General features: G+C 37.7%; 2 protein-coding genes across 6 annotated transcripts in view; one reads left to right on the top strand and one right to left on the bottom strand.

The window, feature by feature from the left end:
• The window catches only part of stxbp5a (syntaxin binding protein 5a (tomosyn)), a 128992-nt gene that overhangs the window by 38612 nt on the left and 70886 nt on the right, over positions 1-19494 (top strand). For all 5 annotated transcript variants that reach the window (XM_073856135.1, XM_073856134.1, XM_055185629.2 and 2 more), the window contains exons 3-4: positions 9507-9588; positions 14051-14151. In XM_073856135.1, coding sequence (XP_073712236.1) covers positions 9507-9588; positions 14051-14151 — 183 coding nt within the window. The remainder of the gene's footprint in view (positions 1-9506; positions 9589-14050; positions 14152-19494) is intronic.
• LOC129423647 (E3 SUMO-protein ligase ZBED1-like) lies at positions 15110-17787 on the bottom strand. The gene is made up of 2 exons (XM_055179997.2): positions 16375-17787; positions 15110-16101 (listed from the first exon to the last, which is right to left on the bottom strand). The coding sequence occupies exons 1-2, from the start codon at positions 17535-17537 to the stop codon at positions 15501-15503; spliced, it is 1764 nt and encodes a 587-aa protein (XP_055035972.2). The 5' UTR covers positions 17538-17787; the 3' UTR covers positions 15110-15500.

Here is a 19494-nt window from a genome sequence, read left to right as displayed (position 1 = left end):
TCAAAACACGTCTAACATCCTCTATCCGTACATGCACTAAATTCCAGATCTTTACGTATAGAGGGGTGAATGCATAGATACAAGGACTGTTTTATACAAATCACTTTTGGTCAGTTGTTTTGTGTCTTTTAAAGCACGTCTGTGAAGCTCAAGCCATCATACTTAATTCATCTAATACAGGTTTGCATACTGTACTGTAAAAGCTGCATAAGATATAACATGGACGAAAGCCAAGATGCAGAGCCTTGTATGCAAATTTCTAGGGTAGGGCAGCTTTGGAAAAACAGCAAAGCATAAGTGTATTAAAATGAATCATTTCCAGTCACATGTTAGCCTTTTTTTGCAGCGCTGCTGAGTATAGGATGTTTTAATAGAGCCTGTCGCATGTCAACTGTATCTGCAGAGTGCCTTGTTCGAGGGCGTATGTGCACTGGAGCGCGCCCAAGGTGAAGGCGGGGCGTTGCAGCGACAGCCGCAGCACTTGCAACTTTAATTGTTTGGGTTCCCAATAAATCAAACGTGTGTCCCCGGAGTTTATTTATTTAGAAAGCATATTAGACAAATTAATCATTCCCAGGAGCATTGGAAAGAGAGTATGCATTTCATAAAGAAAAAGCTTACATCACTGTAATTTTGTGAGGATGTGTGTGTGTGTTTGTGTGTTGTTTGTGTTGTCTGTGTTACAGTAAAGTTTGACTGAACACTGTTGACGTCAGAGCTGGATAAACGTCACTATTGACCCTCTAGGCTGCTTCACTCTTATAGCTTTTAGTCCTTCCTTTAGCCCATTTTTATCAGCAAGCATGATGACTGAGATAGTGGGGTTGACACGCACGCACGCACGCATGCATGCATGCAAACACACATTATTGGTTTTCTTCTACTTGTGTTTATGTATTTTACAGTTGAGCAAGCTAAGCCAATACTCAAACTCTTCTTTTGTTTTCTCTGTTATACCGGCAGATTTTTATTGCTCAGATTTTGCTCTTTTAATACTGTAGCTCAGGATATTTTATGAATGCTTTTTATGATTTTCATTTATAAATGATCTTAGTCTAAGATGTTTCTGTTCAAATTGCTCAGGAGAAATACAATAGAAAGACAATTGTTAAAATACATTAAAGCAACACTATGTAGTTTTTTTTACCTTTAAATAATGTCTCCAAAATTATTTTAGTGATATAACAACTTTTAACTGGACAAATTGTACTGTTGCTGCAACCTGAGCAGCCTCCTAGCTGTTACAAGCACACTCTGAAAGTGGCGGTGGAGGGTAGGAAACACAGCCCCGCCCCTCCCCCTGCTTGCAGAAGAGTGTCTGATACCAGGCACTGTTGCACTTTTCAACCACATGGGGGAGCTGTAAGTCATTTTTACATGGAAACTACATAGTGTTGCTTTAACAGCATGGAGCTATAAATTGAATGTAGATTTGTATATACATTGTAAAAAAAAATCGCACTTACATTGTTACTGTAACTTCTAAAATTAAGTTGAATTTAGTTATTTTAACTTTATTTTATAAGTTACAGCAACTCATCACCAGTCAAGATAAACTATATAAGTTGAAATGACTTGTAAATCTAAGTTGATTATTCTTAAAAAAAATTAAGTGCCATATGTTTTACAGTAAAAGGTGAAATTATCTGGATTTGGGTAAATGTGATGCAGAATTTTTGAGTTCATATTAGGGCTGGGTGAAAAAACAATATGGATATGTACCACCGATACACCTTTATCGGAAACGATAGAAAAAAAACTTTCGACACAGTGTATGTGTCGGTGTACGCAATACGAATGATTTCTTATTCAAATTATTACTGTACCAGGCCATACCGAATTGGCAAAGTTTACAGTAGATTAAAAAATTTAGTTGAAGAAAAGTAGCCGATCCACCATTACAAGCAAAGTTTATAACAAACAACAAGAAACGGGAATCAAACATTATGGTGACGAAAATGCTCCAGAGAGAGCATTTATAGAGTTTATTTAACACCAATTTAATCTTTATGCAAGATACAAATTTTTTTGTACTGCTAAACTAAAATTGTTTATTGTTTGCCTTAATAAAATGTGTAAATAAAACATACAGTGGTCAAATTAAAACTTTTTTCTATTTGTCATTCTTTAAAAAGCTTAATAAATTCTATTAATAATTATCACTATTTAATGATATAACACATTATATCGATGATAAACATTTTAGCTTTATCGCACAGCCCTAGTTCTTATTTTTTTATTGCAAACTTGGCAAATCTGAGCTCAGTTTGTGAAATTGTTGAGATTTTGTTTCCTATTCTAATGAAGACATTTATGAAATGAGATGCAGGCGATATCAGTGGCAGCCGGTGACTTCTTTTTTTGAGGGCGCTTGATGCGAAGTTAGTCACAACATGTATGTAGCCCGTCATGTGTGTGGTTCCTTTTTTCAAAATTTGTTCTGTGCGTCAAGTGAACCTATGTGCATCATGTGTCTTGTCAAAAAAAGTGTCTGCTGCAGATGCGTCTAAAGGGTTTATGATAAAGAGACACTCGCGTTTGCCAGATACTCGCATAATCTCATATATAATTAATGTTAAGTGAGTGTCTTGTGTGTATTTTGTGAACGTGGGCGTCTCTTTTATCATAAACAGTTTTTAACGCCTATACAGCAGGCACTTATTTTGACAAAACATGTGATGCACATGGTTTACATGACGCAACAAACACATATTTTGAAAACGCAAGCAACACACGTCACTCCGAACACATATTTTGAATTTGCAGCCCTCCGATGAGCAGTCATGAGCCGCTATTGGGGGATATATACAAAAGTTTCCATTCGCTCTCCATTTAATCTTACTGATGTCAAGGAGAAATAAGTGAGATATTAAAGAGATTACTTCTGTGATTTTTTTTATTTATTTTATTTTTATGGGTATGTAATGTCTGAACCAGTCTGATTCACTTAGTGAATCGATTTGATTTGTTTTTGTATTTTCTGCTAGGTTCTGTCATTTTTGCCCCACACCGATTGCCCCTGACCTGACCATATCAGCCAACTCCCCTGTGTGTTATTACCTCATTACATGATTGAGCACCGGTGTACAAAGTAGGTGGACACAGGTGCACGGTGGATGTATGAGATTCAAGGCGCGTCTATATCCGCACACACAATATCCCCTGGTATCTTCCATACCCGTCACTTCAGAGTGTCTGTGATGGATGGACGAGATCAGCCACTGAATGACTGTACGGGCTTCCTCTAGGTGAAGAATGATGCACTCAAGTACAGTGCCGCAACTTTGGAACGCAGCCGAAATTGTGTCATTTCTCAAAGCACTCTGTATTTGTTGAGCTAGTAATTTTGTTTCTTTGTTCGTTTATCTTGGGTTGAGTATTGAATAATAGAATAATGACGTGCTGATGTTTAATCACTCAGAAGTAAATCAATAATGCATTTTGACATTTTTTTATATGTACTGTATTTTGAATTTTAATTTAGGGTAGCAGCATGAAAGTAAAACACCAGTGTTTTTCAATATTTTACTATGTTCTTACCTCAACTTAGACGAATTAATACATACCGATCTTTGTTCAATGCGTGCACTTAATCTTTGCACAGCATGTCGTGGATGTGTTAGCATTTAGCCTAGCCCCATTCATTCCTTGGGATCCAAGCAGGGATGATATTTGGGGCCGCCGGGCGCTTCCATGTTTTCTCTATTTAAAGACGAGTGGTTACACAACTAAGTATGGTGGCGCAAAATAAAACGTGGCGATTTTTTTTAAGCGGTAATATTGAAGGAAGTTTGGGCGAGAAGGGGAGTAGTCAGGAGTAATGATGTTACTGCGCACCAAGGTCAAAGTGGTGCAAAGTAAGTGCTCTTCCGCCATACAATATAGTTCTCATTTTTATCCGCTTAAAAAATAGCCACGTTTTATTTTGTTCTTGTAACTACTCATGTAACAGTCTTTAAATAGGGAAAACATGGAAGTGTTTGGAGGCTTCTAAATTCATCCCTGTTTGGTACCTAAGGAATGAATGGGGCTAGGCTAAATGCTAACACATTCATGACACGCTGTACAAAGATTAAGTGCATGCATTGAAAAAAGATCGGTATGTATTAATTTGTCTAAGTTGAGCTAAGAACATAGAAAAATATTGAAAAACGGTGGTGTTTTCCTTTAAAATAGAATAGATTTCTGAGAAATACATGTGAAGACGTTCAAAGAAACTGTGACCTTGGACCATAAGGGTACATTTTGTTTTTAATTTAATTTATTTTGATGTATGGTTTGTTAGGACAATATTTGACTGAGATATAAATATCTGAAAATCTCCAATCTAAGGGTGCAAAAAAAATAAATAATAATAATAATGAGAAAATTGCCTTTAAAGTTGTCCAACTGAAGTCCATAACAACATATATTACTAATGACAAATGCATTATATATATATATATTCAAGGTAGGACACTTTCAAAATAATTTCATGAAACAAGATCTTTACCTAATATCCTAATGATTGTTGGCATAAAAACAATAATTTTGACCCATACAATATGAAGATATGAAGAGTTTGGTTCCAAAACGCGATAAACGCCATTTTTGAAAAAAATGAGTTCCTGCCAAAATCAGTATTATATCAGGTCAGTAGTTAACAGTACATTCTTAATTTTACGCAAAATCTAATATCCGCCGTGTTATTCTGTCATCTTTTCTCCCTTTTTTCCCAAAATGCGATAAACGCCACTGCTCCTTTTTTACAGAACGCAATAACTCCATTTCTGATATTACAGCCCACCAGTCACGCAATGTAAACAAACAATGGCGGACGCGCTGAGTCCACGGAGTCCTAGTTTTCCTCATCTACTTTGTACTTCGTGATCAACAAACAAAACAAAATAATACTTTAATTGCATCGCTAAACCTGTGATGGTTTTCTGTGATGGGAAAGAAACGTAAGCCATCAGCATCTAATATTTTCCCCGAGAGGCACTCGGGAGACGGGTGCTTGTTCTCCCGACAGCAAGCTTCTCATGCTAACACATTGACCCCAGAGGATCTTATGAAAAACTTTCCATAATTTTACTCAAAGTCAACGAAAATCGAGCAGGACCAAAACATTTTACAGCTGATCTCTGTGAAAGACGTTAAGCGAGGACGTCAAGTAACCGCAATGACAGTGATCTTAATATGACAAAGTAAGTGTTTTGATTAATGACATTAATGTTTATATTTTTAATTAGTGTGTACAACTAGTCAACTAAATGAATATAACATGGCAAAGATGAATGCACATTTATATAGGCTATTGATTCAATAGATTTATAGCATTTTGAATAAAAACTTGTCATGGATTTATTGCATTTTGTGGAAAAAATTATCCGTTTTTATAATAAATCTTTGAAAATCAACTTATGGATTTGATTTTTTTATGTTTTTATAACCTAAAGATGCTATGTGAAAGTTTGTAACAGAAAATAGTTGTTTTCATCTTGTCACTTTCTTGGTATAGAAAACACGTTTTTACCAAAATTTGTCAAAATGGATTTATTGCGTTTTGGAACCAAACTCTTCATATATTGTTGGCTACTTATAAAAATATACCTGTGCTACTTCTTATTGGTTTTGTGGTCCAGGGTCTCACATGTGAAACTATACATTAAATTCCACATAAATAATACATTTTCTTTTTCATAAATAACTTCAAACATGTTATCATGATTCATGCACATAAAATATAAGGCGTTTCCAGAGACATTACATATTAATTATTTATGGCCGCCCCCGTTTAATACATTATCTCTGGAGAAATTGCTGTTTAGTTTAATGCTATACTGTCTTTCCAATTCAAATCCCAGTTCATGAATGGAAGATGAGCAAAAATGTACCCTGTCTATGCAATCCAGGCTAAGTCTCATAATCTAAGAATGAGTATGGAACATCAAAGTTTGATATCAATTATTGATTACAATCTTTAACATGGCCTTACTCAGTCAATATTAACAATATCAAGGTTATATTTTCACATATATGTTCTGTAGGATGATTTTATATAGAAAGCCGTAAATGCCTGGGTTTTAACAGGCAGGGTCACATATCTGCATTGTTTTTTTCTGGCTCTCTAACACACTCTCTATAAAGCTTTTCTGTCTAAATACCCTCACAGAAACCTCAGGCAGGTCGTGCTTGTGTTCATAACCCTCCCCAGTGTAAGACCCCATTACATACATCATTATTCATGCTTGTGTACTCCTGTCTGCACCCTGGTCTCATTGCCAACAGTTTGAGCTCCAGCGATTAGCCATTTAATCTGTTTTAATTGTTTCTCTCTCCCGTTCTGATTATATACGCACATATTCGTTTTGCACCCCCACCTTTCTCTATCTCTTCATCTTTTCTTGCCGTGGAAAATGACTGTGGCTCCCAGTAGAGGTTATCATTAAATTGTATCTCTACAACACACACACACACACACACACACACACACACACACACACACAGACACAGACACAGACACAGAGAGGGAATAGTATTGGTCATATAATAAGTAATTAGAGAACTTAAAGTAATTAACTTTGTCTTGGTTGTATTTTGAGCCAACATTTCAAATTCAAGGATTGATGTCTAAATGTAGGCTGCAAGGGGTATGTATGTCGTTTTGGTGGCATAGGGTTGGATAATCACTGTGTTAATGATTGCTTTTTGTACAAAGAGCTGTAATTGGCCCCTCTCATTGTGAGCTCTGTCAATGTAGAGACCACTTGTGCGTTGAATTCCCTGTTGATAACCAAAGATTACAGCGAGTTTTTGAGACTTCAGTCCTGATAAAGGGAGAACATGAAGTTTAACATTTTAAGATGACATGCAGCATGTGAAGTGATACATGCAGTCTGTTCTCATTCATTAGCTTTTTGACAGTGAATGACAGATTTTATTGCCAGTAGCTGGGCCTGAGGGATTGGCAGAGGAAATTAACTTGTATGTTGCCCACAGAGGGTGAACAGTGACTGACATGCGTTGTACTAGAGCAGTACTCATAAAATGTCCTAAATTATTGCCTATAAAGAACTTAAAACGTGTGAGTGACACGGCCATGAGATGTCCTGCATGAGTTTATGTAAGTATATTGTGTTTTTTTCATATCATTTTTATTGATCACCCTTTATGTTTGTATTGATGGGATATTTGCAAAACCCACTGACAAAGTATTAAAGGGACACCACTTTTTTGATAAATGTGCTCATTTTCCGGCTCTCCTGGAGTTGAGCGTTTGATTCTTGCCGTTTTGGGGTCCGTCCGGCTGGTCTCCGGGTCTGGCGCTGGCACTATTTGGCATGGCTTGGCACGGTTCATTGAATCTGATTAGACCATTAGCATCACCCCTAAAAAAACAACCAAAGAGTTTCGATATTTTTTCTATTTAAAACTTGACTCTTCTGTAGTTACATTGTGTACTAAGACCAGGGCCGCCTTAACCTAATGTGAGGCCCCGGGGCTAAGAGGTTTTGTAGGCCCCCCTTCCCCTCGATTAATAGTCTCTTTTTTTTTTAGTGTAATATCTAGGTAATCTACATTACAAAATGCATTAGTTTCTTTCGAGACATACAACAGTGAGTTTTCCCTCTTTGAGCCAGAAAACACCATAATATTGTTATTAACATATCACTGAGTCCACTTGAGCATAAACACAAGACACTTTAACAACCACACACAGCAACTTGTGGTGATAATAAAACCAAAATGTGTGAAAGTTTATATGTTTATAAGCTTTATGTTTATTTAGTTTTTGGAATATACTAGTTTGCAGAAAATTGCCACTCACTAACTAAATGCTCACCACAGTTTTAAAAATATAATAAGTTAAGGTTAGTTTTAAAGTGAAAATGCATTAATGATAACAAAAGATACGTTTTTATAGACCGAATCTTTTTAAATGCATTAATGATAACAAAAGATAAGTCTTTATAGACAGAATCTTGTTTTTTAATCAGTTATTTATTTTGTAGGCTATTGAAGATATTGAAGTATGCATTGTATTTAGTATGTAGGCATACATAAGCATGTAAAACGACCAAGTATGAATATGCACAAGACAGACAGGGAACATACCTGTATATAAGATCTTTAGATAATGAGATTATAATGGTGCTATCAGGGGATGATCATTTGAGATGGTCTTGTCGCTCTTTTGCACCTTTACCGTTCCGTCTCTTTCTCATCTTTCTAAACCAACAGATGTGTGTACTGTGAGCTAACGTCGCGTCAAACATCTCTCCAGCTGCGCACGCGTCACTGATATAAACGCGAGTGAACTTAAACTTTATAACAACTAACAGCATTATGTGCGGGAACTCCTTTCTTAATTTAGCGACACAGTTTCTTGTGCACGTTTGGAGAGACTTCTGCATGCCAGAGAGCTGAACGAGCACAGAGAGCGAACGAGCGAGCGAGCGCACGAAAGAGAGAGAGACCTGCACCTCACTAGTGCTTATTATGAAATTTCAGAAATTACTCTTTCATTTGTTGGTGGATTATTTCCCGTTTCTCTGTCTCACTCAGTCTAACGTGCAGGAATGTCAAGTTGACAACGCGCAATTAATTACATTACGCGGAATAAAAAATATGTTACGTCTGACATTTTATTTCACGTTAAGCAGCCATGTAACGTGCAATTAGAGTGATTGACAGAAAACCTGACAAGTTATAAAACAATATGACCTTTTCAGCTCATCATGAACGCAAACTTGGGAGGCCCTTGAACTTGGGAGGCCCCTGGGCTTCAGCCCAGGTAAGCCCGTGCATTAAGGCGGCCTTGACTAAGACCGACGGAAAATGAAAAGTTGCGTTTTTTTAGGCAGATATGGCTAGGAACTATACACACTCATTCTGGCATAGGAGTCAAGGACTTTGCTGCCGTAACATATCTGCAGCAGGCATAGTGATATTACGCACTGCCCGAAAATAGTCCCCTGCCATGAAAAAGTAACCAAGGGGACTATTTTCAGGCAGTGCTTAATATCATTGTGCCTCCTGCAGCCATGTTACATCAGCAAAGTCCTTGATTATTACGCCAGAATGAGAGTATAGTTCCTACTAGCCATATCTGTCTAGAAAATCGCAGCTTTTATTTTTCCATCGGTCTTAGTACACGATGTAACTACAGAAGTGTCAAGTTTTAAATAGGAAATTTTTGAAACTATTTGGTTATTTTTAGCATGATGCTAATGGACTAATCAGATTCAATGGATTGTGCTAAGCTATGTTAAAATTGCTAGCGCCAGACCCGGAGATCAGCTGAATGGATTCCAAAACAGTAAGAATCAAATGTTTAACTCTATGGGAGCTGGAAATGAGCATATTTTTAAAAAAAGTGGAATGTATCTTTAAAAAGTGCTTGTTTTTCCATTTCTAGTCTATAAGTGAATTTGGAGATACAAGATTTCATAAGGACAGTGATTTTTTTTTCAGTCATACTGTCTTCTATTCCTGGTTCTCTCCTTAACTCGGTACCCTTTCAGATTCGGCCGACCCGGTGTGGAGTGTTACTGTCAGCATGAGAGCGGAGCAGCCGTCATCCAGCTACAGTTTCTCATAAATGAGGTGAGCGTTTCTATTTTTTCCTCTGTTCCCGTGTCCCGCACAGCCCCATGCTAAGAGCCAATATCCCTGGAGCTCCAAGAGGCTGTTTAAATAATCCAGGATGAAGCCTCAAGGGGCTTAGATGATCCCTTAACTCTAAGCCTTTGCTGCCATATACCCTCTTGTCCTCCAGAGTGGCCCTGGGGGGACCCTACAGTAGAGGCAGATATTAGCATTATCTCCCTAGAGTGTTGCCAACAGCTGAGACCACAGGAATCTCTTACACTAAGCCGGTGCGTAGATAGTATTCCTTAGTGTAAAAATGATTTATTTACTGTACATGCACAGGAAAAGTATAAAGCATATTATCAGTATGTGTGTGCACTGGGAATAAACCTTGACCTCAGCTTTATTGCATCATGATTTGTTGTAACCACAAAACCAGTCATAAATAGCATGGATATATTTGAAGAGTTTGGTTCCAAAACGCAATAAATCCATTTTGACTTATTTGGGTAAAAATGTGTTTTCTATACCTAGAAAGTGACAAGATGAAAACAACTATTATCTGTTAAAAACTATCACATAGCCTCTTTAGATTATATAATACCATTAAAAATTCAAATCCATAATTTGATTTTCAAAGATTTATTATAAAAATATATTTTTTTTTTTTAAATGCTATTGATCAATTGAATCAATATATAAATGTGCATTCATCTTTGCCATGTTATATTTATTTAGTTGACTAGTGGTATGAACTGATGAAAAAATAAACATTAATGGCATTAATCAAAACACTTACTTTGACATATTTATAACACTGTCATTGTTGCTGTCATCCTTGGAACGTCGTCGCTGAACTTTTTTCACAGCGATCAGCTGTAAAAAAAATTTGGTCCTTCTCGATTTTTGTTGACTTCAAGTAAAATAATGGAACGTTTTTTATAAGATCCCCTGGGGTCAGTGTGTTAGCATGACAGAAGCTTGATGCTGTCGTGTGAGAACAAGCAACAGCCAGCATTTTTCCTTCGCCAGAGTGCCTCTCCCAAAAATTATTCGATTTTGATGGCTTACGTTTCTTCCCCACCACAGAAAACCACCACAGGTTTATCAATGCCAAACTACTATGTTGTTTTTGTTTGTTTGTTTGTTTGTTGATCACGAAGTACAAAGTAAACTATGATTCCGTGAATGCCGGCATTAATGTTTACAATGCGTCGAATGGTGCGCTGTGATTGGTTAAGCGGATTTGTTGCATTCTGCCGAGAAAGAAGACTGGTGTTTATCGCGGTTTGGAAAAAAGAAAAAAAACAGAGTAACACGGCAAATATCAGATATTTTTGCGTAAAATGAAGAATTGACTTTTTAATACTGACCTGATTTTGGCGTTAACTATTTAAAAAAAAATTTGTTTAACGCGTTTTATGAACCAAACTCTTCATTTGTAGCAATAGCCAACAATACATTGTATTGGTCAAAATTATAAATTTCTTTTTAATTCCAAAAATGTAATATATTTAGTACATTTCCTACCATAAAAATATAAAAAAAGTATTTGTCATTAATAAGTAAGTAATAAGTGTTGCTAAGGACTTCATTTGGACAACTTAAAAATGTTTTCTCAATATTTAGATTTTTTGCATCCTTAGATTCTGGATTCGACTGAATATTGTCCTTTGCTAACAAACTATACATCAATAAAAAGCTTATTTATCTGAATTTCAGGGTCACAATTAGTTGATACTGTATGTTTCATGACATAAGACCCTGACAATATTTAGATTTATTTAACTTTCCTGAATGTTTTTATGGTGACCTTTATGCTCATTGAAATTGTATTACTAACTTTTTAATATGCAATCTAATTATAATTAATTTAATAGCTTAAAATGAACTTACTGGTTTCTAATAAATCTGCCCATTTGTACATTAATGACCTGGTTCTATCTATCTATCAACAGCTATAAATAAATTGTACATCTTGATGTCCACTTAACTAAAGTAAAAAAAAAATGCAGGGTTGTTTCATCCTGCTTGGGTCAGAAAAGGGCAAACCGAACCGTTGGGTTATAAATTAACTTATTCTTGGCTGTTTCAACACATTGGTTTGGTCAAATATGGACATTTTCTAGGTTAATTTAACCCAACGGTCAGGTTTGTCGATTTTTGACTCAACCATGGGTCGTAAAATACTCATCATTTACCTGTTAGCTTAAATGTATAAATAAATAAGAATTGGTGCATGCTAATGGGTCTGAATTACTCTACATATAGTTGTATGCATGTGTGTGTTTGTGGCTCAGCAGACTAAGTAAAGCCTGTACATGTACACACACACACACACACACACACACACACACACCTAGGAAAAGCACAAACCCTGCTTTATATTCAGTCTCTTACATGCAGTGTTTATGTGTGTGCGCGTGTTTGGTCTGAATATGGCAGTGTCTAGATAGAAAGGAGATATTCTGTGGTAGCATCTCTCCTCCTTTCTTCTGTCTATCCCACCCACACTGTCTCTCTTTCGATGTATTTTTCCACTCGGCTCGGTTTCTCTCACACACATACTGTATATTCACCACCCACCACTGTAGCCAGAATCTTCCAAGCCTTCAGAAAGTTTACAGAATGAATATGTTGTCTCTACTGGATTATTTGTGTGTGTGTGTCTGTAACTTCATGAGGATATTTTTTAATATTATGCACATGATTGCATGTGAAAGACTTGTTTAACACTCTAATCCTTTATATTAACATTTAATTTATTAATACCAAGACACAGCAAAGACTGTGTATGTTTTTAAATGTATTTTATAATGCTTTTATATTATACAATTTCGTGTAGCTGTTATTTGTTACTGCTAACTATTGTTTATGGCTATTATTAATAGTCAACTTTTCGGACCATTAGTCAACAAATGCTGCGTAAAAACTCTAATGATGGTGGCGGGCACAGAGGTGCACCTGTTATTCAACCAAGCTGAGATCTCACGAATACCTGACTCACTTCACTTCATAGTCAATGTCATTTCAAGTTCATTTTGAAAAATTTTACTTAAAATTGGTGTTGTTGAGTGATGAAAGCAAGAGTTAAGTCTGTAATTAAATAAATTCAAGACTTGAATTCAAGAATTCAGTTTTCCTGTAGCTCATGCGCTGCAGCTGTGCAAAATGTCATGGGTTTGATCCTCAGGGAACACACATACTGCTAAAATGTATACATTGTAATGCACTATAAGGCAAAAAAGGTTATGCCATGTGCATAAATGTAAGATAGGCGGGAACTATTCTTTCAACAAAGCTGTCAGCCAATCAGGGCAGTGCATCTTGATCTTATTTAGGCAAAAAACTCCTTTATATCCCTTGTATATACATTATATACAGTACTGTGCAAAAGTCTTAGGCCATCATGCCAGAATAAGATTTGTTGTTTTTGCAATGTTATTGTGATCATATACACTCACCTAAAGGATTATTAGGAACACCTGTTCAATTTCTCATTAATGCAAATATCTAATTAACCAATCACATGGCAGTTGTTTCAATGCATTTAGGGGTGTGGTCCTAGTCAAGACAATCTCCTGAACTCCAAACTGAATGTCAGAATGGGAAAGAAATGTGATTTAAGCAATTTTGAGCGTGGCATGGTTGTTGGTGCCAGACAGGCCGGTCTAAGTATTTCACAATTTGTTCAGTTACTGGGATTTTCATGCACAACCATTTCTAGGGTTTACAAAGAATGGTGTGAAAAGGTAAAATCATCCAGTATGCGACAGTCTTGTGGGCGAAAATGCCTTGTTGATGCTAGAAGTCAGAGGAGAATGGGCCGACTGATTCAAGCTGATAAAAGAGCAACTTTGACTGAAATAACCACTGGTTACAACCGAGGTATGCAGCAAAGCATTTGTGAAGCCACAACATGCACAACCTTGAGGAGGATGGCCTACAACAGCAGAAGACCCCACCGTGTACCACTCATCTCCACTACAAATCGGAAAAAGAGGCTACAATTTGCACAAGCTCACCAAAATTGGACAGTTGAAGACTGGAAAAATGTTGCCTGGTCTGATGAGTCTCGATTTCTATTGAGACATTCAGATAAAAGAGTCAGAATTTGGCATAAACAGAATGAGAACATGGATCCATCATGCCTTCTTTCCACTGTGCAGGCTGCTGGTGGTGTTGTAATGGTGTGGGGGATGTTTTCTTGGCACACTTTAGGCCCCTTAGTGCCAATTGGGCATTATATTTTTAATTTTTTGTACATATTTCCTGTATTATCTGTTTGTATCTTAATAAAATAGATTGAAAAATAAATATTGATGGACACTAAAACTTCTAAAACAACAAGTCTGGTGGTAGTGGCCTAAGACTTTTGCACAGTACTGTATGTGTATTTTTGCACCATCAATTCTTTTCCAAATGTATTTTTTTCAACTTGTCTTGCATGCACCTTCACTCTCTCTTTCTCTTATAGGGGGCGCTGGTGAGTGCTTTGGCCGATGATAGTATTCACCTATGGAACCTGCGACAGAAGAGACCAGCTGTACTGCACTCACTCAAGTTCAACAAGGAGAGGTTAGCCATGTTTATTTTGTCTACATAAATATGCTCTGAATGTGTTTGTACATATGTGGTAATGTATCGCTTACACAGATCAATAACGCACATGCGTCTGCGTTGATCTTATTGAGTCTATGGGGCTGCAGCCACACCTGATACCTCTATTTTTACGCACACACTCTCCTATCATTCCAGTTCAGCTTCCTCTCTTCCAGTCACTGTTGGTACCCAGGTGCAGCTCCGAACACACCAGCTGTTTCTGTGTTGGGCGCAAAGGGAGGCAGTCAGCATGTGTAGTCATAGTGTTTGCACACAATAATGCAATGGCAAATGGGGAAAAAGATAAGTGGAAAAATCCAGAGAGATGCTTTTAAGGGGGAGGGGTTCGATAGCTTTGTTGTAGTGATGTGGACAATCCTATGAGTCGTGGTTTACCTTATCAAGTGATCGACTTGTTTTAAGGAGGCACTATATAGGTAGGTTTGTTTCGGGTTCATCTCACCCTTATTGGTCTTGTTTTTGGACTTGAGACCAACTAAACAATTTAATTACACTTCAATTATCTTTTTTCCGAAGCTGCTTTGTGTCATTTACTGTAGTTTTTATCACGCTGATGTAAATTCAAGTGTTTTTAAAATAAGTTTGTTTTAGTTAGTTATTTAGCGCTATAAAAACGGTGCTGTCACATCATGATTGACAGCTGTGATATGCCATTCTGCGAGGGCGGGGCCTTGATTTTGTGGCTTTACTTCCTCCTCACTACTGCGCAGGACTGGTCCCGAAATCGCTACTGCGCAGACTCAGACCCAAGATGTTAGCGCAGTATCGGGACACTGGCGGCTTCACTTTTCACCAATGGAAGAGAGTGAATGGGCGTCGTCCATCTTTTTTTTTACAGTCTATGTTCAACTAAGCAATTGCTAAGTACACCGTATGATAACAAGTAGTTGTGTACACAAGGTGTAAATGCTAGGGATGGGCATTTTTCAAAAATATTGCATTCGAATATTCGAGCTCACAGAAAACGAATATTCGAATATTCGTTTATTTAAATACGTTTATTGAGAAAGACGTTACTTCAAACAAACATCAGTTTTGTTACGTATGAACATCTCTGAACAAGCCTATAAGGCTACAACTATATTAACAAGCTTATACATTTCAACCTTTGTGCAATTATTGCAAACATTGTGTGCACAAATAAAGACACATGAGCAAGAATAAAAAATACAAGATAAGCATTTAAGCACTAAACGCAGAGCAGCGAGCGCACAAAAAAACGGCAATAAAGCTGGCTGCTCAAATTAGGCTATTGTAGGCTACAGAACGTTTAGCCTAAGTCTGAGTGCTATTTCGTTATTATTTTACATGTTCTTGTTCAGAAAAACAAGCATATCAACATGCTCGGGTGAAAGTCGGCATCTTAGTCTGTTAACAATAAGGCCGGCTGCAGAGAAAACGCGCTCCGCCGGCACAGACGTTGCAGGGACACACAAATAACGGTGAGCTAAGTGGCCAAGTTTCTTGAAGCGCTTTGTGTTGTCTTTCCACCAATTTATGGGATCTTCATCTGGTGGAATACACGGCTCCGTCAAGAACTGTTCCCACTCGTCTCGGCTTGATTCACTGTAATCTTCGCCGAAGAACAGGCTCAGCCTTCGCCGATGACTAGGCACAGGCTCATCCTCCTCATCAGCAGCAGCGGCGGCAACGGCTCCACCCGCACCCATCACATCAGAAGAAATGCTCTGATATTGTTCAAAAAGTTTTTCTCTTACGCTTACTCTCATGTTTTCGTCGAGGAACCTGAGGTGTTTGTGCCGAGGATCTAGAGCGGACGCGAGAAGAGGGGTTTTCCCTGCGTTCTGCAAGTTAGCGTTGTGTACTCGTTGCTTGAGAGATGCTGCAACTGTGTTTTTGAACTCGTTCACTTTCTGAGATTCTTCACCGCTCACCTGAAGGTGTCTGTAGATACAGATTAAATAACTTAATATGAAAATTGACCTGTAGTCTTATTCAGTATTGCTTATTTATATATAATTTGTAAGTCATTTAAATAAATGATAAAACATGCCGTTGACTCACTAGACTAAATTAATTAACGTTTTATTCCTTTTTATAAATGCATATTTTTAAATCGAAAGAACCCAATAGAATAATTAGAAATAGATCATAATCAAATTAACTAGAATAGAGTAATAAGTTACATTTATTCGTTAATTTAAATTATAGACAAACCTGGATAGAAGGCTGTGCACAAGTGGATACACCATGGAGACAGACACGTAGTTTTCGCCACCCAGTGCTTCAGTTGCAATTTTCAGGGTCTGGAGAACAGGTAATATTTCCTCGATTGTCTGCCAATGATCATCAATTAATTCCAGAGTCTTAGCATCCGCTAGCTTTGTTGTGGTCCTGTCAGAGAGGACAGCGGTAATCGCCCAGCGTTGTTCATGCAAACGTGCAAGCATATCAGCAGCCGAATTCCAGCGCGTTTTGCAGTATTGCATAAGCTTATGCGATGGCAGTTCCAGCTGTCTTTGTTTCTGTTTCAGTGCATTTGAGGCAATCGTGCTATGATGGAAATGTCCAACAAGTTTACTACATGCACCAATGAGTCTATTAATGCTCGCAGCTTTAAATCCATCATTAATGGCCAACTGAAGTGTGTGCGCGAAGCAAGAAAGAGATTCCCAGTCAACGTCTCTGTTTGCAGCAACTATATTGCTAGCATTGTCATGCACGCACGCGACCACTTTGCCGGCCAGGCCCCATTGTTCCACAGACGTTTTCAAATGTTCCGCCAGGTTGGCAGCGGAGTGTCGCTCTTCCAAAGCTCGGGTTTGCAGAACGTAACTTTTCACCTTACTATCAGCAATAAAATGACACGTTATAGTGACATATGACTCTGTAGTTAATGATGTCCAACTGTCAGTTGTAATTGCCACAAACTCTACTTTCCCTAAAGTAGTTTTGAGTTCGGAAACCTTGCATTCATATTGGAGCTCGATTCTCGCGGTTATGGTTTTCCGTGAGGGAGGGTTGTAATCCGGTTCAAGAAAGTGTAAGACTTCCTTAAATCCGTCTCCTTTAACGAAACTTAAAGGAAGCATATCTCTCGCGATCATTTTTGATATGAGATTAGTGGTCTTCTCGGCTCGCTCCGGGGTACACATGGGTCTAACGTTACCTGCAGTCGTGAAAGCAGTGATGGGGAGCTGTCTTTCTTCGGTTGACTGGTCAATATTGACTGTTTGGTGTTTGGATTTCATATGACTCCTCATTGTGCTGGTGCTGTTATGATAACTCAATTCAATTTGACAAATTTTGCACACGACATGTTGGTCATTTTGATCAAAGTAATTCCAGACTCCGCTGCGTTTATTTTTAGACGACGCCATTCTTCAACCCCCAGTCATCAAATAATGCACATCATCACATGCACAGGTGCCACAGCGCCACCCAATGCATTTAGTTATAACTGTGGCTGTTTAGTTTGCGTGCCCATGATTTATGAGAGATTCATTTCATTTACTGCCATCAAAGCAACCTTTCGCGAATTTTTTTTCAAAATTCGAATAGTGTTTTTATTTTTCGACTAATTATTGCAGATCGAATATTCGAATATTCGAATATTCGTGCACATCCCTAGTAAATGCTGAGGCATACATAAAAGGAATAGAAATCTGTGATAGCAACTCTATTCTGTGAATAAAATGTTTTGTTTTATAATTTGACTCTTCCTTTAAAACACAAAAAAATGGGGTGCTATTTGAAACAGTATCTTAAAAAGAAAAAATGCCTTTTAACTTAGGGATACTTCAGTCAGCATTGCAGGACTCTCTGGCAAGATTTGGAGACTTTAAGACCTTTAATCGCACTCACACAGCTATAGATCAGAGCAGGGAGGTTGTAACCTTCTGATTCGAGCTGGACAGCTGTTGACTCTAATAAGAGCTGAGGCAGCCCTTCACTTATAATCTGCACTGCTTCTGTTGATGAAAGCGACAACTCGCCAGCAGCGGATTTCAGGGTCAGTCAAGTTCTTGCCAAAAACACTATGTGTGTGTGTGTGTGTGTGTGTGTGTGTGTGTGTGTGTGTGTGTGTGTGTGTGTGTGTGTGTGTACAAGTCTGTATGTGTGTATTTGAGAAACAGGAGGCAGCGGGCATAGGTATAGTCAGTGATGTGACATTTATAAAGTGTCTTCTGCCACGACGTGGCTTGTCCCTGAGGAAACAATGAGGCAGCTAAGCCCCCGAGTGCAAATGAAGTGTCTCTGTGACGAGCTATTAAAATCCAGCTATTTATTAAAGCAGCAAACCATCAAGGTTTTACAAATCAATGTTAGTGTGGTAGCACTGCTTTTATTGTAATACTGGGTGATATAGCAGGAATTTTTTTACTATCTTTGACGTTATGCTCTAATACTCTGCCAAATTAATAAATGCAAAATGTAAATCATGTGATTATAAGCATATGATTTAAGAAATGTCTTTAATTTGATTGCCATATAATCTCATTGTCTAAGAGAAACAGCTCCGATATTAAAGAGCTCTTGGATCCAACTAGATATCTTTAAAAACATTCACCACTTTAAGATCAAGCACCAGCTCATGTCGGGAAAGAATTCTGCTTTATTTTTGGGAGGAACAGAGTTGAACCTGCTGTCAGGACACTGTGACCATCACATGATCTGACATCCAAGAAGCTGTCAGAGGATGTTACAACATCCAGAAAGGGAAAATCAGGAGAAACAGACTGTTAAAGAACGTCCTTGTCTGTCTGTTTCCTCGAGTAGACGTTAAAAGTACCACATTAAAACGCATTCAGGTCTCTGAGAGATGCTTTTATTGCACATTGACTAAAACGCTTGTGTTGCACTCAAGACATTAACTGTTTCACACAGACAAATAATGCAACTGATTTAAGCACGGCACGTTTGCCTTGTAAGCGTTTACAGAATGAAATGAATTACATGCTAATTTAAGCAAGTTCCTTTCCCATGTTGTATTTTTTTCTGGTTGTTATGAACAGCTGGTCAATTGTGTGTTATATGGGAGCTTTGCCCGTAACATTGTGTCACTTGATTTTGAGTCTTGTTGTTTTTGTTTAGTGAACCCAGTGTTAAAGGTATTCAGACCTGAACAAATCCGCATTAAATTTTCCTCCTTCAGCCGTGGTCTATAAAAAAATCTAGACTTTTTAAGCACACATGCTAAACTGTTCACTTTAAATGCTTATATCTTCTGTATGCGAATGTTGATTCATACCGAAATGCTTTTTTGCATAGTTGTGTTTGACAAATAAAAACGTAATATGAAATAGAAACGTCTCGGGTTACGTATGTAGCTGTTGT

Source organism: Misgurnus anguillicaudatus, chromosome 18, assembly GCF_027580225.2.
Source record: "Misgurnus anguillicaudatus chromosome 18, ASM2758022v2, whole genome shotgun sequence".
NCBI classification, from domain to species: domain Eukaryota; kingdom Metazoa; phylum Chordata; class Actinopteri; order Cypriniformes; family Cobitidae; genus Misgurnus; species Misgurnus anguillicaudatus.
This window is presented reverse-complemented; position numbering and strand designations above follow the sequence as displayed.

Bases quoted from the DNA above. Each gene is read 5' to 3' on its own strand.
- LOC129423647 (XM_055179997.2), bottom strand. From the start codon at position 17,537: ATGGCGTCGTCTAAAAATAAACGCAGCGGAGTCTGGAATTACTTTGAT. The intron at 16,102-16,374 runs GTTTGTCTATAA...CTGTATCTACAG, and splicing joins GTGCACAGCCTTCTATCCAG to ACACCTTCAGGTGAGCGGTG.